The sequence below is a fragment of the Leopardus geoffroyi genome, chromosome E2 (assembly GCF_018350155.1).
Source record: "Leopardus geoffroyi isolate Oge1 chromosome E2, O.geoffroyi_Oge1_pat1.0, whole genome shotgun sequence".
In the NCBI taxonomy this organism is placed as follows: Eukaryota; Metazoa; Chordata; class Mammalia; order Carnivora; family Felidae; genus Leopardus; species Leopardus geoffroyi.
Genome location: NC_059335.1, coordinates 60,890,419 through 60,912,367, shown reverse-complemented (window position 1 = coordinate 60,912,367; position 21,949 = coordinate 60,890,419). Strand labels below are relative to the sequence as shown.

The 21,949-nt window shown below is 63.9% G+C and overlaps 4 protein-coding genes across 16 annotated transcripts in view; 3 read left to right on the top strand and 1 right to left on the bottom strand.

Annotated features, from left to right (window-relative positions):
- The window catches only part of CBFA2T3 (CBFA2/RUNX1 partner transcriptional co-repressor 3), an 86,139-nt gene extending 79,678 nt beyond the window's left edge, over window positions 1-6,461 (top strand). For all 9 annotated transcript variants that reach the window (XM_045439992.1, XM_045439991.1, XM_045439999.1 and 6 more), the window contains one exon: window positions 762-6,461. In XM_045439992.1, the coding sequence (XP_045295948.1) occupies window positions 762-1,061 (300 nt within the window). In that variant the 3' untranslated portion in view covers window positions 1,062-6,461. The remainder of the gene's footprint in view (window positions 1-761) is intronic.
- Window positions 6,462-8,467: 2,006 nt separating this feature from the next.
- PABPN1L (PABPN1 like, cytoplasmic) lies at window positions 8,468-11,474 on the top strand. The gene is made up of 7 exons (XM_045440003.1): window positions 8,468-8,941; window positions 9,267-9,405; window positions 9,712-9,779; window positions 10,201-10,307; window positions 10,443-10,530; window positions 11,039-11,181; window positions 11,385-11,474. Exons 1-7 carry the CDS (start codon window positions 8,693-8,695, stop codon window positions 11,422-11,424), a joined length of 834 nt encoding a protein of 277 aa, XP_045295959.1. The 5' UTR covers window positions 8,468-8,692; the 3' UTR covers window positions 11,425-11,474.
- A 3,626-nt stretch (window positions 11,475-15,100) lies between these two features.
- TRAPPC2L (trafficking protein particle complex subunit 2L) overlaps window positions 15,101-21,949 on the bottom strand; it is a 21,533-nt gene continuing 14,684 nt past the window's right edge. Inside the window, exons 1-6 of one of the 4 annotated variants that reach the window (XM_045440005.1) lie at window positions 18,979-19,082; window positions 17,376-17,548; window positions 16,290-16,377; window positions 16,074-16,153; window positions 15,873-15,971; window positions 15,101-15,305 (exon numbers count right to left, since the gene is read on the bottom strand). In XM_045440005.1, the coding sequence (XP_045295961.1) occupies window positions 15,260-15,305; window positions 15,873-15,971; window positions 16,074-16,153; window positions 16,290-16,377; window positions 17,376-17,548; window positions 18,979-19,011 (519 nt within the window). In that variant the 5' untranslated portion in view covers window positions 19,012-19,082 and the 3' untranslated portion in view covers window positions 15,101-15,259. Of the gene's footprint in view, window positions 15,306-15,872; window positions 15,972-16,073; window positions 16,154-16,289; window positions 16,378-17,375; window positions 17,549-18,978; window positions 19,083-21,949 lie in introns of those variants that run through there. The other 3 variants (XM_045440007.1, XM_045440006.1, XM_045440008.1) reach the window with 3 other exon arrangements.
- The window catches only part of GALNS (galactosamine (N-acetyl)-6-sulfatase), a 24,261-nt gene continuing 21,451 nt past the window's right edge, over window positions 19,140-21,949 (top strand). For both annotated transcript variants that reach the window (XR_006702078.1, XM_045440002.1), the window contains exon 1: window positions 19,140-19,292. Coding sequence is in view for 1 of the 2 variants with exons in the window: in XM_045440002.1 (XP_045295958.1) it covers window positions 19,140-19,292 (153 nt within the window). In the remaining variant the exon portion in view is untranslated. The remainder of the gene's footprint in view (window positions 19,293-21,949) is intronic.

The window sequence follows — 21,949 nt, the reverse complement described above, 5'->3', positions numbered from 1 at the left end:
CTGGGCGGGTGGTTGAGGTTACCGCTCGTCCACAGAAAGGGAGCAGAGGCCCAGTGGCCCGGGCGGGTGTGCGCGAGGCAGGCCTGGCCGTGCACCCCACGTTGGAGCCTGGCAGTCTTTGGCCAAGGCTGCCGCGTTCTGTGGTCAGAGCCCAGGTGAGGCCAGGAGGGCTTCCTGGAAGAGAGGAGCGGGGGGGGTGGTGCTGTGGCTGCCTTCCCTCGCGAGGACCCCATGGTCCCGCAAACAGCATAACCCTGTCTGGAGTGGGCAGAGCTGTGTGCCTCCGTGGTGGGAGCCCACCCCCCAGGAGGGCCCAGCCAAGTGGCCATGTCCCCTGGGGGCCGCCCACAAGCTGTGGTGAGGTCGGGCTTTTCTCTTGTCACCCCATGATGCGTGGCCGGGTCCCCACGATGCCATGGCCACGTCCCCGTGACCCCGTGGCCAGGTCTCTATGATGCCGTGGCCACGTCCCCGTGACTCCATGGCCGCATCCCCATGACGCCGTGGCCGGGTCCCCACGATGCCGTGGCCGCGTCCCCGTGACCCCGTGGCCAGGTCTCCATGATGCCGTGGCCACATCCCCATGACTCCATGGCCGCATCCCCGTGACGCCGTGGCCGGGTCCCCATGACATGTGGCCGGGTCCCAGTGGGGTTGTTTGCAGTGCGTGCTTACCCCAGTCTGCGGCCGGCCAGGCCACTTTGGGGATTCGGCCCCAGGCACGCCCCGCGGCCCCCCCTGACCGTGTCCCCCTCCCCCAGAGCTGCTGGAACTGCGGGCGCAAGGCCAGTGAGACCTGCAGCGGCTGCAACGCGGCGCGCTACTGCGGCTCCTTCTGCCAGCACAAGGACTGGGAGAAGCACCACCACGTGTGCGGCCAGAGCCTGCAGGGCCCCGTGGCCGCCGTGGCCGACCCGGGGCCCGGACAGCCCGACGCCACCGCCGGCCTGGGCCCCTGCCTGCCCACGGGCGCCGCCAGCCCCAGCGAGGCCAGCTCCGCGGGGCCCTCCCGCCCCGGCTCCCCCGGCCCGCCCGGACCCCTGGACGCCGCGCCCCGCTGACCCCCCCAGACCCCGCCACCCAGCCCCCCCGCCCCCCGCGGCCACCGCGCCCTCCGGCCCCGCCCGGCCCCGGCCCCCCCCCCCCCCCGGGTCCGCCGGCCGCCGTCCCCGACCCTGGGGCCCCGGGAGCCGGCCGGAGCCGCTGCTGCTACTGCTTCTCTCCAAAAGAAAACAGAACCGACAAAAACTGCATCAACGCAACTTCCTCAGCAACCTGGCGGCCCCCCGCCGCGACCTCGAGCGTCCTCAGAGACCTCCCGCCAAGCTTTAGACGGCAGGGCGGCCGGCGTGCCCATGCCAGCTCTGCCTGCCGCCCTCGTGCCCTCCGTTCTTCTGTCTGACTTTCACACACTGTCTCTTTAACGAACAAAATCTAGTCGTTTGGTGGCTTATGTTTTCGGTGAAGACTTTTGGGGGGTTTTGTGGAACAGAACTACTCAGACACGGACCCAGAAAATGGGGGTTTTGTCCCCTTCCCGGTTAAAACGGGAGACAGAAAATTGTCGTGTTATAGCTGGAGGTCTGAGCCGCCGCGACACGGAGGCCGCCCCGGGGGCGTGTGGCCAGCGCGGTGAAGACGGTAAGAAGAATTTCGATTTCCGACTCGAGAAACATGGTTTGCTTTCAGGTTATTTTTTTTCTTTTAATGTCAAACTCTTTGGCTTTAAGTAGAAATCCAAAAAGGTTTTTGAAAAACAGGGAGGGAAGCACACCTGTCAACTACCTTGCCAGCTAGCCAGCCAAGGACGCCGGACACACCTCTGCTCCAAAGGAAACCCAAAAAGCAAACACAAAACGTCAAAATCCAAAATGTTCTCGTCACTGCCAAAGTACCTTTCCCACGGTTGTACCCCACTCCTGGATCTGTTCATCTGTCGTCCCGTTCTCTCGCTCTGATTCCGTGTTTGGGGTGTGGGCACTCGGGGTCTGGAGGGCGTCGCCCGGCAAGAAGCAACGTGTCTCTTTTCCACGACGGCAGGGCCTCGGCTGGGCGCGCCGGCCCCGCGTGGACACGCGTGCGGGGGACGCCCCCGTCTGTCCTCACGCCCTCTGTGAATCTTCATCACGTTGCCTGTTTCCCACTTGTGAGAAAGCGCTAACGTGTCCTTCCCAGGAGAGAAGAGTTCCGAAACGGAACTGTGACAATCTCTCGGGTTGATTCTTGACTGCTTTTCGAAGCACCAGGAGACAGCAACTGGGCCTTCGGACTCCTGCTTCTCCGCATCTCCTCCTCTACCTCTCCTCCCGCCCCACGAGGCCGTCCCACCGGCCCCCCCCCCCCGCCCCGGCCCCCCGGCCCCGCAGCCGCCACACCTGCTCCCGTCTCTTCACGCTGTCGCAGAAATAGGAGAAAAGCCGCACACAGGAACGGTCTGCCCTCACCGCGCCTGCCGGACTCTCGGTCAGCTGTATATAACCCCGCGTCCCTGTCCAGCTGCTCCTTGGGGCGGTGGTCTCTCGGACCCCCCCCCGGCCCTGTCCCCTCCCCCCACTCAGCCGCCCCGACGATCTCGAGGAGGCCACGAAGGCGTGAGGAGAGCCTCACGTGTACTCCCCGGGAGGAAAAGAGCAGACGCGGCCCACGATCCGGCCTGCGTCGCCGTGAGGAATTCCCGGGACTGGAGGGCAGTACGGGGCGTGAGCGGCTGCCGGAGTGGGGGTTCCTGGGCGCCCCGCCCAGAGGCAAGTCAGTGGTATGATGCGTTAATGTGAATGTACATAGTCCTCGCAGAGGTCCCAATGATGATGTTCATGGCGACGGTAATTAAAAAGGGATGTTTGCCAAATAAAAAAGAGAAACCACGGAAGCATGTGAGGTTCAGGAAGTAGATTCTCAAAGAAACCGGAACCGTGTTCCTGCGGGGAGCAGTGGGCTTGTTCGCTGTTGTTTTGTCAGAGTTGTAAGAACCCATCGTGCAGTGCGCAGAGAAGGGGTTCCGCGCGGCTGCCTCGGACCGGGCGCCGCCCCGAGCCCCGCCTCACAGCCGAACCCAATTCTGAAAGTCGCGATAGACCCATCTCATCCTCCGGAAATTTCCCCAGGCTCCAGCCACGGGTCTGCGAACCTCTCGGAGGTTTGCTTTCGTGGGTTCCAGAAAAGCAAGGACCGGTTTGGGATTGGGGCTCTGGATGAGCCGGCGGAAGCCTGCCGTAGTGTTTCCAGGCCTCCGTCTCTCGCGCGCGGGTGTCGGACCTATTAAAATGGTGGTTCCGGCTGTGCCCCTTGGAGGCCGGTGCTCTTGGACTCTGTTCCCCGAGGTTGTGCTGGTGAGTGGCTGTGTCAGAAGCGCATCTGTCCCGGGTACGTGGCGGGTGTGGGTGGGCAGATCTGAGGCCCCGATGATGCATGTCCCTGACATCAGGACTGGGGTGACGTATGGAGGAGCCAGCCTGTTCCCCTTCCCCTCACGAGGTCGCCCTTTGGGGATCAGCAGACACATCAGAGAAAGTGGCGTGTTGGCAGCCGGTGGTGTCCCAGCCACACCACAGGCTGAGGGTCCGAGACGGGACAGCCCCTCCCACCCTCTCTGCTCTGGGGGCTGGTGGTGTTCCTGTGGGTCACTGTGCTCAGGCCGCGTTCAGCCCGAGACCTCGCCGCGGAACCAAACACGGATGGCTGGCTTTGGGGAGGAGGACGGCCGGGGGAGTTTCTGCATCGGGGGTCGGACCGGGACCAGGGCACGGCTGTGCCCCTGCCTCTCTTACGCCCAGAGGGGACCCGCACACGAGCAGGTCTAGCCTCCCGCTCTCTGCTCAGCGGCTGTCCCGCCCTGCCGCTTCCCGAGCTGATAAACCATGGGCCGGCAGCGCAGCGTGCGAGGGGCCCCTTCCCGCCAGCCACCGCCAGGGTTAGACACGACCCGCGGGTGACCCAGAAGCTCAGGGAGATGCCGCTTCTCATACAGCCTCCTTCCACCCAAATCAAACCAAAACGGCACCTCTGCCCTTCTGAGACCAAAGCTGCCACAGGAAGGCAGACTGAGGCGGGCAGGCAGGGTGGCAGCCAGGACTCCAGGGCATAGCGCCGAGCCACGTACGATAGACGGGTGGGGGGGGGGGAGGGGACAACAGAGTGGATGCTGGCACCCTAGACCCTCTCTGCCGCCCCCCAGTGTGACCCCCCGACCTTTCCCACCCCCTCCTCCGTCTCCTTGTTTCCCATCCTAGGACATGTCACCGTCCCCAGGTGATGTCTGGGGGGTGCCAGTGCCTCCTATCCCACGTGTAAGTGGGTGGGCACCCCCTCCCCCAGGCTCCATCTGAATGGAGGGTCTCCATGCCCACAGCTCACCAGGACCGAAGGGAAGCCTTGGGGGTCCAGGAGGGTCAGGGCCGTAGGACGAGAGGAGCTAGACGCCCAGGCGAGGGGCTTCCCCGGGGCCCCCCAGGCGGGGCCCCTCATCAAAGCCCCTAGGGGTTCAGTGGCAGAAGGAGACGAACAGGAGAGGGGCCAGGAGGTGTTGGGTTTGCTTTCATCCCAGTGACAGTGGTGGAAAGGGATCAGGACAGGCCCCGCCCTGCTCCTGTTTGCCAGCTTTCCCAAACGCATCCTCCAAACGGCACCAAAGTCCTTCACCGTTCCAGCCTGCTCTAGCCGGCCTGTCTGGCCATCATTCTTCCCGTCCCCGCAGCCAACCTACAATCGTTTCTTGACTCTTTTCTTTCCCCAGCTCGCTCTTCTGACCAATCCAGCCATCTGGCCATCCGCCAACCCATTCATCCATCCATCCATCACCTCTCCCTCTGCCCACCCAGCCACCCACCTCTCCGTCCACCCTCCCTCCCTTCCCTCCACCTCTCCCTCTGCCCACCCACCCACCCATCTACCCGCCCATACACCTATCAAGCCGTCCATCCATCCATCCATCTCCCAACCCACGCGTCCACCCACCTACTCACCCGTTCAGCCAAATACCCGCCCACCCATGTGCCCATCCATTGCTGTGTCCCAGCTGTCACTCGGTTCCACCCTCCCCCATTCATACTTGCACCCGATCACCACCTGCCTCTCCACCAGTCACCCCTGTACACACCACACACGTTATCTGTCCGTTCTCCAATCTAACCCACACAGCCGTGCCTCAGTCCACCCGCCCTGTTCGCCTCTCCATCCACCGAACCCAGAGGAGCATCACCAAGTCCCTCGGTGTTCCAAAGCTACGAGGGCATTTTGGATTTCCCGTGACCTTAACTGCCCTAAAGGAATCTGCCCGTGGGCACGGCCGGCCTCCCCCAGCACCTCAACCGTTGGTCCCGGCCTGCTGCAGCGACACATAAGGCAGTACTGCGAGCGTTGTGAGGAGATGGGACCGATGTCCCAGCGGTAGCTTTGGCCGGTCTGGGCCCGCCTGGCAAGTGTGGTGGCCGTGGGCCAGGAGTGCTCATTGGGAGGTGGCCCACACACCTGCTCAGGGGCCCTGTGACCAGGGCCACCAGTCAGGGTGAGCACACTCCCTGGCAGGACCCCAACATTGTGGGGCAGGCCGCCCTCTCCTGTCCTTGTCTCCGGGGGTCACTGCCGAGAGGAGGTGGCCTCAGGAAAGGAGAGGGTGGGGGGAGAGAGTGCCCAGCACCCCTGCAGCTCTTCCCCTCCCCAGGTGCTCGAGGCTGGCTCTGCCCACGTCCCACTGCCGCCTCCCATCCCGGGGTGGCAGACCCTGCAGAGTGGCCGTTTAGAGCTCCGGAGAGATGGAGGAACAGACCCTGCCCAAGCTGAACTTGGCCGATGGCGGGGGGGGGGGGGGGGGTATTCTCCCGGACACTAGAGGCCCCCGTGCCACAAGGGGCGTTTTCCCCAACGGGGCTGGGACCGCAGGTGGTCCTGCTAGCAAATCTGCAGGAGAAGGAGCCAGGGAGCCAGGCCGGGACGCACCTACTCCTCCGCCCGTCCGGAGGAGGCCCGGGGAGGCCCGGCGTCTGCAACAGCACCTGTCCGCTCCCACGGTTCTGGGAGACTCCATCTTGCATGCTTTCTATTCCTTCTTCCGCTCAGCCGGCCCCTGGAGTGCCACCCCAAGGACCCCCTTGTGGCAGCAACGCAACATCTGGACTCAAAGTGGAGCCTGTTGTTTGCACGTTGCAACGGAGGAGGCGGGGGCGCCTGTCCACCTGGACAGAGGAGCCCAGCCGGGCTGGTCTTCACGGGCCAGGGCAGGCCACCCACAGCCTCAGGGGGACTGGATGGATGTTCCTCTTCCTTTTCTAACTCCCCAAAAGGAGTCGGACCGAGCGTCGGCTCGTTTCCCCGTAGCGGGTTTTCCCCAGCACCGCGGGACCCGTGGCATGCCGTCCCCGTCGCGTGTCCCCTGACGTGCTTTGTCTGACCTGGGTGCTGTAAGACGTCACGATTCAGGTCACGTCCGTTATCCGTGTCTGTAATAAAGCCAACGTTTGCCATCACGGGCTGTGCCTCTCCTCGGTTCCAGGTGTTTATTCACCAGAGACGTCCCGGGGGCTCCCTGGGAGCCGTGTGCGAGCGGCAAGGCCCTGCCCTCTGGGGGTGGGCAAATGGGTGACCTGAGTTGGGGCTGAATGGGAATGGGCCTCCTGGCTGGGTTCACCCACAGCCTCCCGTGCGTTTGCACGTGGGGGGAACTTTCAAAGGCTGTGTCCGCTAGGTGATCTGGGTGACCTTGGGCCCCCCCCCCCAAGACCCTCAGGGTGGACACCGAGGAGAGGGACACCTTGACCCCGAGGAGCCAGGGTGTCACAGCCATGGTGTCCTGGCTCCCAGGTCAGGTCCTCACCAGAGTCGGATGCCCAGGACTCGGCACTCCCGGTTTGCTGGCAGCTTCTGGAAGGAAGGGGTGTTATTAATACTTGGGCCCAGGCTTGGAACATGATGTATTCTGAAAGGCGTCATTGGAAAGGCCAGCCTGGGGGCAAGCCTGTCTCCACGCCAGGCGGCTGGCGGGAACCCCAGCTGGGCCTGGTGTGTCAGCAACTTCAGCCGAGAGCAGGGTGACGGCGTTTTTCCATCGCAGAGACCTGAGCTCAGAGGGAGGCTGGCCGGGGGCCCGGCCTGAGCCCAGCCGGCGCTTGGCTTGCACACGGCCACTGTGGTGTTCTGCCTCCCACGTGGAGGTGGAGGGAAGGGCCCAGGCCAGAGGCCCTCCCCGGGGCCCCGGACCTGCAAGGAGGGAGAGGACCCGACTGCCTCGAGTTACGGGAGAGAGGCGGGCAGTGCCCACCCTTCCGTCCTCGCCCAGCCAGCTTTGGGCGGAGGTCCCGTCCTCCGCACAGACGTGGATACTGCCCTTCAGGCACTGTGGCCTGCCGGGGGAGACCGGGGGGTGTGTGACGTACAGACCGAGGGGGAGGCCTGGTGCCATGGCCGAGAGAGAAAGGAGGAGGAATCAGGAAGGCTTCCTGGAAACGGCCGTGCAGTAGCGAGGGGGCCCCCTGGAGTCTTGCCCCTGTAAGTGCACGTGGCTGTGTGCAGCCGGAAACACAGGGGGTGTGGCGGGCAAGGTGCCCCCGTGCATGCAGGACCACAGCAGGTCTCACGTGCCCCGGGCCTACAGACCCTGCCCCGCAAGTGAGAGAGCAGAGCCCGGCGAGCGAGGGAAGGGGGCTCGGGCCCGGGAGGCGGGGGCCTGCTGCTTCCGAGGGCTACGGCCGCAGCCACCGGTGCTCCCACACCCCCCCGCCCAGCTGGGCAGAGAGGCTGTCCCGGCTCCGGGGCCGCACAGACCCGCTCCGTGTCAGCTGCGCCTCTCCCCCAGTTCCCAGCTCCCCGGGAAGAGACCCCAGTTTGCCCCGCGTGGACCTCCCAGCTAAGGCCTGGAGGGGGGCTCTGGGCTGGGCAAACGTGGCCAGAGGAGGCCCCCACAAACACGGCACGAAGCTGGAAAACACGAACCAGGAGCTCCACACGGCTGAGCCAGGCTGAGGCCAGAGGGGCCGCTCCGCGAGGACAGACGGAGAGCGGGGCACTTGGGGACAAAGGCCCACGGCCGCCCTCCAGGGGCGAGAACTGAGAAGCAGAAGCCTCACAGAAGGAAGACGAGCAGCCTTCGGGCCTCCAGTGTCCACCCCAGATCTGCCCAGGGTTCAGCCCTTAGGCCCTGTGGCCAGGACGGGGCTCCGGCCTCCTGTGAGCGGCTCCCACCCACAAGCTGGCCCGGAGAGGGGCGCGAGAGGGGAGCGTCTGCGGGGAATCGATGGAGGGTCAAGAGGAGGGGCCGGGCCCTGCCCTGTGGCACACACCCTGCCCCCCCTGCTCCAGGTCTTTGCTCACGCCGGGCCCCATGCCCATGCCATCCCCTGCCCTAGCTCTGCCCCCAGTCCCTCTAGGCTGGCCCAAACACCGCCTCCTCCAGGAAGCACCCCCTTCTCCTATGCGCCATCCTTCCTGTGGCCTGCTAGCCTGAGCAGGTGCAGTGAGCATGGCAAGCCCTTGCAGGCGGAGCCCTCTTCTCTCCCCAACGGGGGGCATCGGCCTGGGTGAGGGAGAAGGGGCTGGCCCAGAAGCGGGGGCTGGAAGTTCAGCCCTGCGGGAAGCCTTTTAAGCACTCTAGTGGAAGCAGCTGGCCTGGCGAGGGGCTTAAAACCCTGGGCGGGCGAGGGCGGGTGCTAGCGTGGAGGTGAGCGGCCAGGGAGGCCTCGTCCGCCCGCCCCTCGGCCCGCCCATGTGGCCCTTCCTCAGCCACGCTCTCTTCCCACCCCCGACCCAGGCCTGGCTGCAAAGGGCTTCCTCGGACCCTGAGGCCCAGGGCTGGGGGGCCTGGGGCAGGGCCGAGAAGCCCCCTCTGGAGCCAGGGAGTGGGGACAGGAAGGAGGGGGAGCCAGGGGAAGCGGAGAAAGACCCCGAAGATGCAGGCTTCCCCCTGTCTCTCTTGGAGGGGGAGGAGCTGGCCGAGTACCCGGAACCTGACCAGGTAACAGCCACGTGGAGCCCAGCGGAGGCTGGCCAGGACCTGGACTCAAGGGGACCCACGGCTGCAGCTCGGACCTTTCCCGGGCCGCCGTCCCCCTGCCTAGAAGAGGGTAGGGGGGCTGCCCACCCCTGCGAGGCTGGGTAGGATGGCAGGGCCCGGGTCCACATGGCCTTCCCAGTCCCGTTCCAGGACCCCTCCCCCCCAGCCTGTCCCTGAGTAGCCAGGGACCCTGAGGACGGGCACGGTCAGGCCTGCTCCCCCCTCCCCCCGAGAGGAGCCCAGGGGTCACCCTGCCTCTGGGCTCAGTGTGGGGTCCTGCTGGCAGGAGCTGGAGGCCATCAAAGTGAAGCTGTGGGCCATGGAGCAGGCCCAAGGACCGGAGCCGCCTGGGGCGCAGGGCCAGGCGGGACGGGAGGAGGGTGCTGGGGCCACACCGGCCAGGCAGCTGCTGAGCCCCGAGGCAGGTAGGAGCCAGGGGGCCGGGCCAGCCCCTCCCCTGGCGGTGGGCCACCAGTCGTCGGGCACGCGCCTCTGAGCCCCTCCTCTCTGTAGTCTGGGCGGGCTGTGCTGCAGGCCTAGTGCCGCCAGCTCACGGAGAGGGTCTGAGGGTCTCTGCCTCGGGCCGGGCAGCGGCCCTGCCGGAACAGTCCCAAGGGGGACCCTCTTCCCACAAGCAGTGAGGAATGAGCCACAAATGTGAGGCGCCTGCCGGGAGCGCCCCCCTCTTGCCGGCAGGGAGACCCGCTGTGCTGAGGCCCCCCTCTCTGTAGGTTGCACCTGCCCTGGGCCCCCCACGGAGCAGCTGGAGTCCGACCACAGATCCGTCTATGTGGGGAATGTGAGTCAGGGAGGGGGCAAGATGGGGCCTCTTGGGGTTTGCCACCTCCTCCTGGCCGTGGGGTTAAAGGAAGGGACACAGGTCCAGGAGGAGAGAAGCCAGAGGGCTGCCCCCCAGAGGGAACCTGGGCCCCGTGTCCTCACATCCTGCTTTCCCAGCATGACCTGGGAGTCAGGGTTTCCACCTGAAATCTCCGCTCGGCCAATCATTGGCAACAGATTCCACTTTTAAAAGGCACGTGCTCTCTGGACAGGCCAAATAAACCTGGGGGTTCGCCCAACACACGGGGGGCGTACGTCTTTGTCTCCGGTCCATCCCCAACAGGGGTGGGGGACAGAGACCTCTGCTACCAAGAAAACGTGCTGTGGGAGACCCCAGGAGGGTGAGGCCTCCCCACACCAGGGGCCCGTACCTGTGGCAGGTGGACTATGGGGGCACAGCTGAGGAGCTAGAAGCCTACTTCAACTCCTGCGGGGAGGTTCACCGGGTCACCATCCTATGCGACAAGTTCTCTGGACACCCCAAGGGGTCAGTGCCAGGCAGGCCATGGGGGTGGGGGAGGGGGCTCAGGGTGGAGGCCCGCGGAGGGGCCGGGCGCCCTGGGGTCCTGGGGAGCCTGGGTACCGCAGGGTGGCCCTCACCCGCCATGCCCACCCACCCCAGCTACGCCTACATAGAGTTTGCTGCCGAGAGCTCAGCCCAGGCTGCGGTGGCGTTGGACAAGAGCATCTTCCGAGGCCGAGTCATCAAGGTGCGTCCCCTAAAACTCTGCTGTGAGCTTCTTCACTTTAACCCGTTAATCCCTGAGGAACCAGGAAAACGCAAGCACAGGGAAGCCAAGACGCCCCTCCTCCAACCCCCAAGTGTCTCTGGGCACATCGGCCGGGCCGCAGGGGCGGCGGTTGCCTCCGGACTGGATGCGGCATCGGGAGGCCCCCTTCCCCAGCTGGACCTTTGCGAGATGCTGGGCTGACAGGGGCACGTCACCTGACCACGTCTGTGGCTGGACAGTTCAGGCCTAAGTGGTGATTTTGAGAAGGTTGGCAGGGAACAGGTTAGCTGTGGCTTTGTAATTACCGCCGCAAGGGCTGGCGGGCGCTGGGGCCTGTGCACACCTGCCTGTGAGCCTCCAGCAGAGAAATCCGGGGTTTCCTGGAGGCAGCGTCAGCCCCGGGCTCCGGCCTGGGCTGGATTCAGGCTGCGCGGCGGCGAAGGGTCCAAGGACAGGGGTCTCAGAGGGACTCAGACTGTGGTTTCAGGTGCTGCCCAAAAGGACCAACTTGCCGGGGATCAGCTCTACCGACCGCGGGGGCTTCCGAGGACAGCCGGGCGCCAGAGGAGGACCGTTCCCCCGCAGCAGCCTCCAGGGCGGGGCCCGCTTCAGACCTCGGGGGCGGAACCGGTGGGCGGGGGCCGCGGGCGGGGGGCGGGGCCCGGGAGGGGCCCGTGGGCGAGGCGGGGCCGGTGGGCGGGGCCCGGGGCAGGGGACCTGTGGGCCGGACCGGGATGTGGGCAGTGGGCGGGGCCGAGAGGAGCCTGCGGGCGGGGCCTGGGAGGAGAAGCCGTGGCGGGGGGCCGAGCTCACCTCCGCTTCTCTCTATGCAGGGGCCGTGGACGGTTTTCACCTTGGTATTCACCGTATTGAAGGGAGGATCCGATTTTGAGAGTGGGGCTGGGGTGGGTCGAGAGTAAAGGGCCGTGGTCTGGGCGGGGCCGTTTATTCAGCGCAGAGTAACTGCTCTGTCCCCTTCACGGTCCAGGGCCTCCCACCGCGGCCCAGACCCCGCAGCCGGAGCCAAAAACGTCTCTCGCGTGAAGCAGGGCACGGGGGTGGGGGCTGCGGCTGGCACGGAGGGCTACTCGGGGCTTTGGAAGGCACTGGGCAAAGCCTCCGGCAGGCGGCGCTGAGTCAGCTCGGGGCTAAGTCGTTTTAAAGAAAAGTAGAAACGTGTCTTGATGGCAAAGAGTAAATTAAATTTGAATAATTTTTAAAAGCACACAACAGGCCTTGCCTTTATTCGCCTCCTCGGGCGCAGGTGCAGGTCTGACCGCCAAAGGCGGGGGATGGGTCCGAGGCCGGGCTCTATCCCACTTCACAGCCCCGTACCCTGCCCCGTGCCACCCGGGAGCTGGAGCCGGAGCCACCAGGCCCGGTGGCCTGCAGGGCGCGCCCCCCGCAGTAGGTGGCAGGCGTCCGTGAGGCGCCGAGGGCGGGCGCGCACGTTGGATGCCGGGCACAGGCCCGGCCCTGGTCAGAGGCCGGGGAAGCGGAAGGGGTTTCCCACGCGGGGCGCTCTGCCTGTGGCCCCTCTGTGCAGACACACCCCGCCCGCTCGGGAGGGCGCCGCATGTTCTCTACCCTTTGCGGGGCTGGGAGAGCAAACACACTTGGTTCTGCCGCTGCCAAAGAACCCCTCCCTGGGCTTTTCTAAAGGGACTCGGCCCCTGGCCGTGCTTGACCTAGCAATCCCTTAAGCCAGGAACAGAGCTGCTCGGTGCTCGGCCCACAGTTGGGGGCGGGGCAGGCCCCCTCTCGCTCTCCACCCACATTTGTCTCTGGCTGCCTTAGGCCAGGTTCGCACTACCCCTGTGATCTGGGGTCAAATCTGACCCTTGAGTGGGGTGAATAACGTGCCCCTAAAAAAACGTGTCCGCATCCTAATTTCCAGAACCTATGAACGTGACCTCATTTGGAAAAAGGGTCATTGCAGGTCTGATTAAGTGAAAGCTGCCCACGTCATTCTAGATCACCTGGGTGGGCCCTCGGTCCAAGGAGCCACACACAGACCCGGTGTGGAGACAGCCGCAGAGGTTGGAGTGTGGTGCTGTACGAGCTGAGGACCCCCAGGAATCGCTGGTGGCCATCAGAAGCTGGAGGCATGGGCCAGACCCTCCCTCGGAACCTCCGGGAGGAGTCGGCCCTGATGACACCAGATCCGACTCTGGCCTCTGGAACTGGGAGGGGGTACATTTCTCTGTTCTCTACCCCACCCCCACCCCCCCGGCCCCTCCCCCATGAGAAGGTAGGTAGGAGGGGCTGAATGTCAGGCCAGGGCCACACCGGCCCTGGAGTCTGTTGGGCCTGGGCCACTTGCGGTCAGGAGGCATGCCCCCGCCCCCCCCGGTGCCCTGGGCAGGGAAGTTTACATAGCAAGGGCAGATGACACCAGCCCCCACCTGCTGGGCACCCAGGGGCCGCCCCTCTCCTCGGCCAGGGGCATCTGCCGCCGTCCTGACGCGCTCCATCATGCACGCGGCGGTCTTCTAGCCACAGCTGATTCCTTCTGTGTGGCCACTCTGAGGAGAGAGCGGGCCTCGGAGCCCCTCGTTTCCCATGGGTTTTAGGCCCAAGCAGACCATGGTGGAAGGAGGGCGGAGAGCACTCCTGTCGTGGCTGCGTAGGCGGCGAGGGCTCCAAGCAGTGAGCCACTGAGCAGACTTGCGTGGCTGTGCCTGGAGGACGCGGAGAGGCACAGGCTCCCTTTGCCCCCGTCTGGTCTGGGGCAGAAGGAAGGACAGAGACAAATCACCTGAACGGTGGCTAAGGGCCGAATGGGAGCTGCGCCCGATGGGGCCCAGCTCTAGGGCAGCGGGACAGGCAGGCAGGTGGCCCACAAGGAGGCTAGCCTCAAGGTACAGAGATGCAGAAAAACGGTATGAAACCACCCCAGGACCGTTCTATTGGCAGCACAAGGGCTAACACGTTACTTCTGACCCTTGCTTTTCTCAGACTTCCAAGTGGGGATGCTGCCTAACAATGTGCACGAAAACTCCTGAATGTAAAGTGGGTACAGGGGTTGGTCTGGATGCACCTACCAAAAAACTCAAATAGCAGTAGCTTCAACAAGATCGTTTATTTTCCTCTACGAAATGCTGACTATAAGTAATCCAGGGCCATGTCAATAAAGACCATGTTCCTTCTAGCTTTCTGCTCTCCATCCTTAGGAGATGCATCTTTTCTTCATGCTCTCAAGATGGCTGCCTTAGCTCCAGCCATCACGTCCGCGTTCCAGGCAGGAAGAAGGGAAAGGATGAAGGAAGGGTACTCCAGCTGCTAGCTGAATCCCCCTTCAAAGTATCCTTCCTGCAAGTCCCTCCCAACACCACCCACTCGCATTCCGCAACTACCTGTCCTGGAGTGCTACAGACAGTAGGAAATCTCTTCTGTCCGGTCAACTGTACCCAATAACACTGGGGCTTGGTTAGTAAGGAGGCAAGCCAGCTACCTGCAGGCTCTACCACAGCCGCTACGCAGGCAGGAGCAATCACCTCCAAAAGCTCAGAGCCAGCGGCTGCTTGTGGCCGCTTCTCCGGCCTCCTCCCCATCCCCTGGTTCCACCTGCAGCGGAAGGTGCTGGGCTGGCACTTGTGTTCTTAATACACACTCGTTGACTTTTTTCCTTCTACTTCTGTAATTTGAAAAACGAGTCCTGCGTTCCTTAGAAGGGAAGGCTCGCCTCCGGGTCCCATCCCGGTGCTAACGGCCTCCGCCATTCCCCAGGGGGTCCGGGTGGCCCTGCTCCTCGTCAGACCCCTTCTCCGGAGCGACTGAGGAGGGAGGGAGGGATCACGGCTGGCCCTGGGCACCCGGCTCGAAGCCAGGGCACTGACGACAGCACAGAGCAGACCGTGCGGTGGGGCTCAGACCCCGCGGGTCCTTGTTGCCAGATGACGAAGGGTGCCAGGGCCGGGGCCGCCTGACCCCGGATGGCAATGTCCCCTCAGTCACAGTCAACTAGTTAGGACTGCCATCTGGACTTGACAGAGGAGGCTTCTGGGGAAGCACGTGGCAGAAATCCGATCACGTCGGTTGCTCCTCAAGCATACCCCCTCCCCCCGGCTTGCTCAGGGGCCTGCGGAGGCAGCAGGTGACCAGGGGCTCCGCCAACCGTTAGGGACCGCCACACGCTCCCCCAGGGGGAGGCTCACGGACTTGCTCACTCGGTGCTCAGGAAGCAGGCGGCAGTTGACGAGCTGAGAGCAGCTCCCTCCTGAGGCCAGGCACGAGTCCAGAAAGATGAAGGCCGGGGAGGGTGTGTGGGCTCTCCGGGAGCCCCTCTAGAGCTGGCCCTGGGCACAGGAGGCCTGCCCCCACAGACCACCCCACCCGGTCAGCCACCGGAGGCCGGCCACGAGTCGCTCCCGTCTCTGCTGCCCCACAGCTGCAGCCCCCGCAGGGCCCCAAGGTCCATGGGCTCCCTCACCCGCTCTCCCCGCCCCTTGTCCCGGCTCTGGTCCCTGACCTCTGCGCCAGCCTCAAAAGTGCTGCGCGACACGCTCTTCCGTCCGAGCCTCTGCTGACACAAGGAAAACACCAAACGTGATCTCAGAAGACCTTTAGTCTCCACGCACCGTGCCCGAGGCCTTGCCCCCAGCAGCGGGAACGCTCAGGAACAGGCACGGGATAATAAACATCCATCTGGACGATGGCTTATATACACAGTACTTGTCTTCAAGCAACGGCCGCTGAGTTCTCTTGCTCAACACACTTGTATCATCATAGACGTCACCATGCTGTCAAAGGCCCTGCAAAGAAACATAGACCAATTCGGAGAAGCGGACCGGGCTCTGCACCCCCGGACCGGAGGAGTCCTCCCAAGTCCAGTGAACGCGGCCTCGAGGCCAGGCGATGAGAACCGAAGTCTCCCACCTCCTCCTGCCTCACGGCCCTGCCCCGGCTGGGGCTCCAGGAGGGGGTGCGGGGCTGCGGTGTGGGTTCACAGGGCCACGGTACAGCAAGGACGGCTAACGGCGGTCCCTGTCCCGCACAGCCCGGGAGACAGTGTCGGGGCTGAGGAGAGGCACCACGGGAAGGGCCCGGCTTGGGTCTCTGCAGGGTCCTCTCGCCTGACGGCTACGAGGAGCCCCCCAGGAACCGTGTCTAGGAACGCAGGGAATTCCCAGGGGCGGATCTGGAACGTGTGCATGTGAATGCTTCTTTATAAAGCATCTTTGTGACGTGCTAACGTCCCATCTGCGTCGACTTGAGACCTGTGTGGATCATACCTGCGACCCAATCTCCTAACCGTCCCAGTGTGACATCGAAGACCAAGTCTTTGTGTGTGGGTTCCGCGGAGGTGCCCCAGGACTTACTGGGCATACGCGGGAAACCAAGAGGGCAGGGTCGTCTTCTCACATGTCGGAATCCACGTGGTGATTACTGGAAAACCAGGTTCTGCTGCATCAGAACCACTCCTCGGAGGAACAAGGCCCGTGGCTGAAATCGACCTTCCCTCCCTCACGTTCAGAATCTCAGCTTTTCGCAAGGCAGGGTCCACACAGCAGGCAGCTCACCTGGACTGAATGCGGTCCCCAGGGTTGTAGAAAGGGTTGCACATCACATCTGTATAGGAATTGTGCAGCTTCCGGAACATCTGAGAAGGAATCAATGGTGTTAATTCACGTGCACGCGCCGCGGCTGCCGAAATTCTGGCTTCTCGACATTTGAAAACGAAGCGAAAGAGAGAAAACGCACGAGCCCAGGAACATCCTGAGACGCCGCGCACTTACACTGCGGATCTCGTTGTCTCGAAGCGCCGTGTTGGAGGAGTCCACCACCATGACGAACTTCACCTTGGAGTTGGTCACGTAGCCATATCTGCACGGCGGGTTAGGGAACACTCTTTCCATACAGAGACTCTGTGACGGCACGAAAAACTGCACCACCGTGGACGGCGTGTGAGCAGAGGGCCAGCTTGCGCGTCCCTCGGCTCCGAAGCCACTTTGGCAAAATATCACAACCTTGCATCAAGAAGGACCCCGGACCGGACCTGCCCCACAACAGCGGGAAAGGACCACACGGCCCACGCCGGGGGGACTGCACACTTCCCTGGGGCAGCTTCTGGTGTTTACAGGACAAGGACAGGCAGCTAAGTCTTCTCCCGATCGGAGCTCCGGGGGGGGGGGGGCCCTGCCCACACACTGGGGCACCTCAACTTCGTTCTCCATCACTTCCTGGCCCAGCAGTGCTAACTGCCAGTGCAGAAGCCCAAGAACCAGGCAGACCCTGCCTAAGGCACCCTCACCGCGACGGGCCACTTCCCCTGGTGGGACGGTGGCTCCCGGGCAGATGTCATCGAGGGCAAGCTACAGCACCGCTCGTGGAACGACCTCTGAACTCCACGGATGTCATGCCATTTGTCCCCAGGGACTGGTCAAAACTTATGGTGACTCGTGGGGCTGGGCCTGGTGACAAATCTAGAATTGCTGTCCTTGCTCAGGAGCACTGGCCCCACTGAGACGGCACGGGAGGCAGTCCTCACAGGCGCTAAGTAAGAGGGCTCCTGCCGCTTCTGCAAACCGGACAAAGGGCAGGTGCAGACTGCCACACAGTTCCAGGGAATCCGTGCCCAGCTCTTCCCACGTGACCCTCCTAATTAACGTAAAAAAAGGGTGTGAAGTCCCAATTAGCCTCAAGCTGCCCTACTTCCCTGCTGGTTGAGAGCTCTCGCTTCCTTTCCGAGCGATATTCCAAGATGTCTTTCGAGATCACCTGATCCCACAGTGACACCTGGAAGCCGGAGGCGGGATCTCCGGAGGCGAAGCCCCGCGGGGAGACGGCCCACGGGCCCAGCCCCCGCCAGGTGTGAAGGATACACCTTGTAGTCCTCTGTGGGGTACAACAGGCCCAGGTAGAGTTCCCTCTGGTCCACCAAGGCCTTCCCCATCGCGGAGATCTTCTCGTCCACCACGTCCAGGGACGTGTGCACCATGTAGTGGAACTTCAGCTCATTCTCCGTGGGGGCGCTGCGGATGTAAAGAGGGTAATTCTGCAAGAAAGGATGTCGGCAACTGAGGTGACGAGGCTCCGCCCCGTGGGCACAGACTACGAGGACGACAAGAACCAACGAGTCACAGGAACATACTCTCATTCTCCAAAACCCGTCGCGCAACCCTCCAAGCTGCCGTGGGCACTGCCTTCAGGGAACCCAAGCTAATCTGAGGTTTCCCTGTTGCCTGCATGGGGCATCATCAGACGGGGGGCAGGGGCAGAAGAACTGGGTTTGAGCACAGCCCGACTCCAAGCCCTGGCACCTGGAGAAGTCGCTGGCCTTCTGTGTGGGGCCCCGTCCTGGAGTGTGCTGTCCTCCCAGCCCACAATACTAGCCGTTTCCCGATTCGTCCTCACTGCTACCTCTCCACCTGGGCAGAGGCACGCAGACGCCCTCTTGCTAAAGGCTGTCGAGGCTCAGCTCAAACCTTCCTTCATCTCCGCACGGCCAATTCTTACCATTCCAACCCCAGGGGTTCATCGGGTCTTCCACGGGCTCCCACATGCCACAATGCACGGATTCTGTCCTGCTCTTGGTGCCGCACAGATATAATAAACACGATGCTCTCTCTACCCTAACGGGACTAACATCTAGCGAGAAACAGTCAACAAACCCACCAGCAAATAACACGCTATGTGCTAAGACAAGGCCGCCCTTGAAAAGCTTCCCTAAGGATCACCTCCTAAGCCTGGTCTTCTGGAAACACAGAAGAATACAATATAAAACCACGTGGACGGCCGTTCAGCCGTCTGAGGATTCAGAAACAGCCTTCTGGAGGAAAGGAAATCTAAGGTGACCAATGTACGAAGATGGCAGTGGAAAAGAGGGAGGAGCGTTCCAAGTGCAAAGGCCCACAGGTGAGAAAGCTGCAGGTAATTCCGTTGGGTGGGAGTGGTTTGGGGAGAGGGGCATGAGGCGACTAGATCATTCTGACGTTCTCCGAAGGCAACAAGCCGCCACTGGCGAGATTTCCGGCAGGGGCGTGACACGGTCCGGTTAGCTTTAAAACAGCACCGTGGCTGCAGTGTGGAGAGAAGGCTGCTGGCGGTCGGGCGGGCAAAGATGCGGCCGAGCGCGAGCGCCCCGCGCAGCAGGATGTGCAAGATGGGCAGCTAGGCTCGGGAGCGAGAGTCAACGGAGCCCGCGGACTGACGGGCGGACGGAAGCGGGGGTCCGGGGCCGTGCCCGCCCCGGGGCTGACACTCCAGCCGCCGCGGACGCGGGTCTGGGCGGCGCCTGGCCCCGCACCGCCCCCACCACACCGGGGCGCGGCGAAGCCCCCAGGCCCGTGCTCGCGGAGCCCTCTGGGCAGGGAGGGGGCGAGGGCGGGGGTCCGGGCAGGGGTCCCGCAGCCGCGTTCCCGCAGGCAGCCTCTCGGCGGGCGCCCGCCCGGGGCAGGAGCGGGACAGGCCCGCCCGCATACGCACCTCCTTGGCGATCACCGCCACGCACACCGCCATCTTGGAGGCCCGGTCGGGCGTGTCACGTGACCCGGCCGCCAGTCACGCGCTCTCCCTGGCCCCGCCCCGCCGCCCGGCCGGAAAAGCTGCCCGCGCGCCGGTCGGTTCCTGCCGCTGGTCCGGGCTCGATGGCGCCGGGCGCGGTTGCTATGGCGTCGGTTGCCGCGGCGACGACCTGGCGGCTGGTGCTGCTGCTGCTGCTGCTGCTGCTGAGCATCGCGGGGCTCGGGGCCGCGGACGGCCCGCGGCCCCCCAACATCCTGCTCCTGCTTATGGACGACGTGAGTGCAGCCGCCGATCAGGCTCCGGGGGAGGACCCGGAGTGGGAGGGGCCGTGGGGGAGTTGGGGGGAGGGCCGTGGTGGCGAGAGACCGTGCGAGTGTCGTGGGGGAGGTGATGGGGGGGGCCATGAGGGAGAGAAGGGCCGTGGGGGAAAGGCCCGTGGGCTGGGGAGGGCCATAGGTGGGGGAGGCCGAGGGGGAGTGGGGGGGGGAGGACCGTGGGGGGAGGGCCATAGGTGGGGGAGGCCGAGGGGGAGTGTGGAGGGAAGGGCCGTGGGGGGGAAGACTGTGGATAGGCCGAGGGGGCGGGGGGAAGGGCCGAGGGAGAGTGTGGGGGGGGGGGCCGTGGGGGAGGTGGGAGGGGTCTGGGGAGAGGTCGTACAGGTGGGAAGGGCCAAGGGCCCTTGAGGGGAGGACCGTAGGTGGGGCAGACAATGGGTGGGGAAGGTGGGGGGGGCTGTGGGGGAGGAGGTAGCTGCCCCAGGGCAGGAGGTGGGGCTATAGGTGAGGCTGTAGGTGGGGGAGGCCCTGTGGCACCCACCGGGGTGGGATTAGAACCTGGTCCTGTCATCAGTAGTCTTACTGCAGTAAAGTGGAATTGAAGTGGCCAAGTCCAGGCCGGCCAGGGGACGACTTCTTCTCCGCCCTCCCGCTCTGGAAGGACAGAGGGGCAGCCCAGACCGGCTCTCAGCACCCCCCCCCCCTCACATCCCGCTGCCATCTCCCCCTCCCGCAGCGCCTCGGGTGTCGGGGGCAGGGAAGGGGTGTAGAGCTGACCCGGTCCCCCTGCCCTGAGAGTCACTTTCTCTGTGTTTGGCCTGCCGGGTGTGCCCTGCCTGGGGCCGCTCCCGGCTTGCAGACACTTGTGGCCGCAGGTCAGGCGTTTGTGGGTCTGAGAGCGGAGGATGTTAGCTGCTGGGTGTGTGTGCGCAGCCCCAGGGGCGTGGTCACACGGGCCACTCTGGGGGGCCGGCCCTGCAGTGGTTCGCAGGATTTTTGGCAGCAGGCTGAGCTGTCTGTGCGTCCCCTTGTGACTTTGTCACCTTGCTCTATCTGCAGAAGCTGGGAGTGGAGACTCTGAACTTAGAGTGGGTTGTCAGGGAAAAGCGGGAGCACAGAGGGCAGGCCCAGAGTGCTAGGCCCCGTCCCTCTTGTGACTTGCGCTCCTCAAACTCCCGGAAGGACTCCGCTTCGGTGTGAGTCGGCCAGCAGCTGCGGCCCTTGGAGAGCTTCAGGACGGCCGTGGAGAGGCCGAGGCCAGGCTGGTGAGGGGAGCTTTCGGCCTGGCCCTGACCTCCAGGGAAGGCCAGGGGGTGGAGCTTGAGTTCCATCCCTGACGACAGTGACTTAATCGGTCACGGGCCTGTAGCGAACCCTCCGTGAAAACCCCGAGCAGTGGCAGCTGAGGGGTTCCAGGCTGGTACCTCCATGGAGGTGCCGGGAGCGTGGCCTGACCAGGGGGCAAGCAGGCTTCTGCCCACCCAGACCCCCCTTGGGCTGTTCCGTCCGTCCCATCTGGTGTTCCCGAGTCACACCCTTTAGGACAAACTGGTCTCGGGAAATAACGACGCGTTCCTGGGCTCTGTGAGACGTGGCAGCCAGTCCTTGGGTTCCGCCAGAAGTACAGAGGCCTGGAACACGCAGCTGGTGTCTGCGGTGGGGCCAGCCTGTGGCACTGAGCCCCTGACCTGTGGGGTCTGATGCCAGCTCCTGGGAGGTGGGGCAGGACTGGGTGGATGGCACCCAGGAGCTGAGGAAGCAGTTGGTGTGGAGAACCCCCAGAGTTAGTGTCAGAAGTGTTGCGAGTAGGGGCGCCCGGGGGGGTCAGCCGGTTGAGTGTCCAACCGGTGGTTTCGGCTCAGGTCACGATCTCACAGTTCGTGAGTTTGAGCCCCGCGTCGGGCTCTGTGCTGACAGCGCAGAGCCTGCTTGGGATTCTCTCTCTCTCTGCCCCTCCCGTGTGCGTGCGTGCACCCTTTCTCTCTCTCTCGCTCTTTCTCTCAAAGTAAATAAAATTGAAAAATAAAAAAGTTTTTCGAGTAAAAATTGGAGTTTCCCCAAAAGGCAGACAGAGACCCTCGCGGGACCTTTGGACCAGGGCCACGGGCCTCACGCAGCTGCCGGGAAACATTCAGGTTTTAGAGATTTAGCTCAAGAAAATGAAAGTAAAGTCTCTCAAAACTTCCCTATCAAAATCGTGATTTCTTTTTATAAAAAAAAAAAAAAAAAAATAAGAGTTCTTCAGCAGTCCTGAAGAAAGATCCCAGACACTTCTGTGGTTCTGCTCTCCGGGGGACACTGAACGTGCTGGTCTTTAGTGTGTGAACCTGCTCAGGGGACGGCTGCTCCCGAAGCAGGTTGTGGCCTCTCGGGAGACCCCGTCCCGATGGCTGTGACGGAAACTCCGTTTCCTGGGGAACAACACGTCTTGCACACGCGCCCTCTGTGTCTCCCTGCCTGTGCCAGCCGCTCAGAGCCGGGCCCGCCGGAGGCTGGTGTGAGCAGGCCCCTTGGGCTGGCCACACTCTCCTGGAGGCTCACCCTTTCGGATTCCTGCCCTCCCCTTCTGTCCCCGGGCAGTACCCGCTCTCCTCGCCAGCGCCCGTAGCGTTTTATGTTGTAGTGTTTTGAAATGATCGTGTTTTGGGGACACTGGG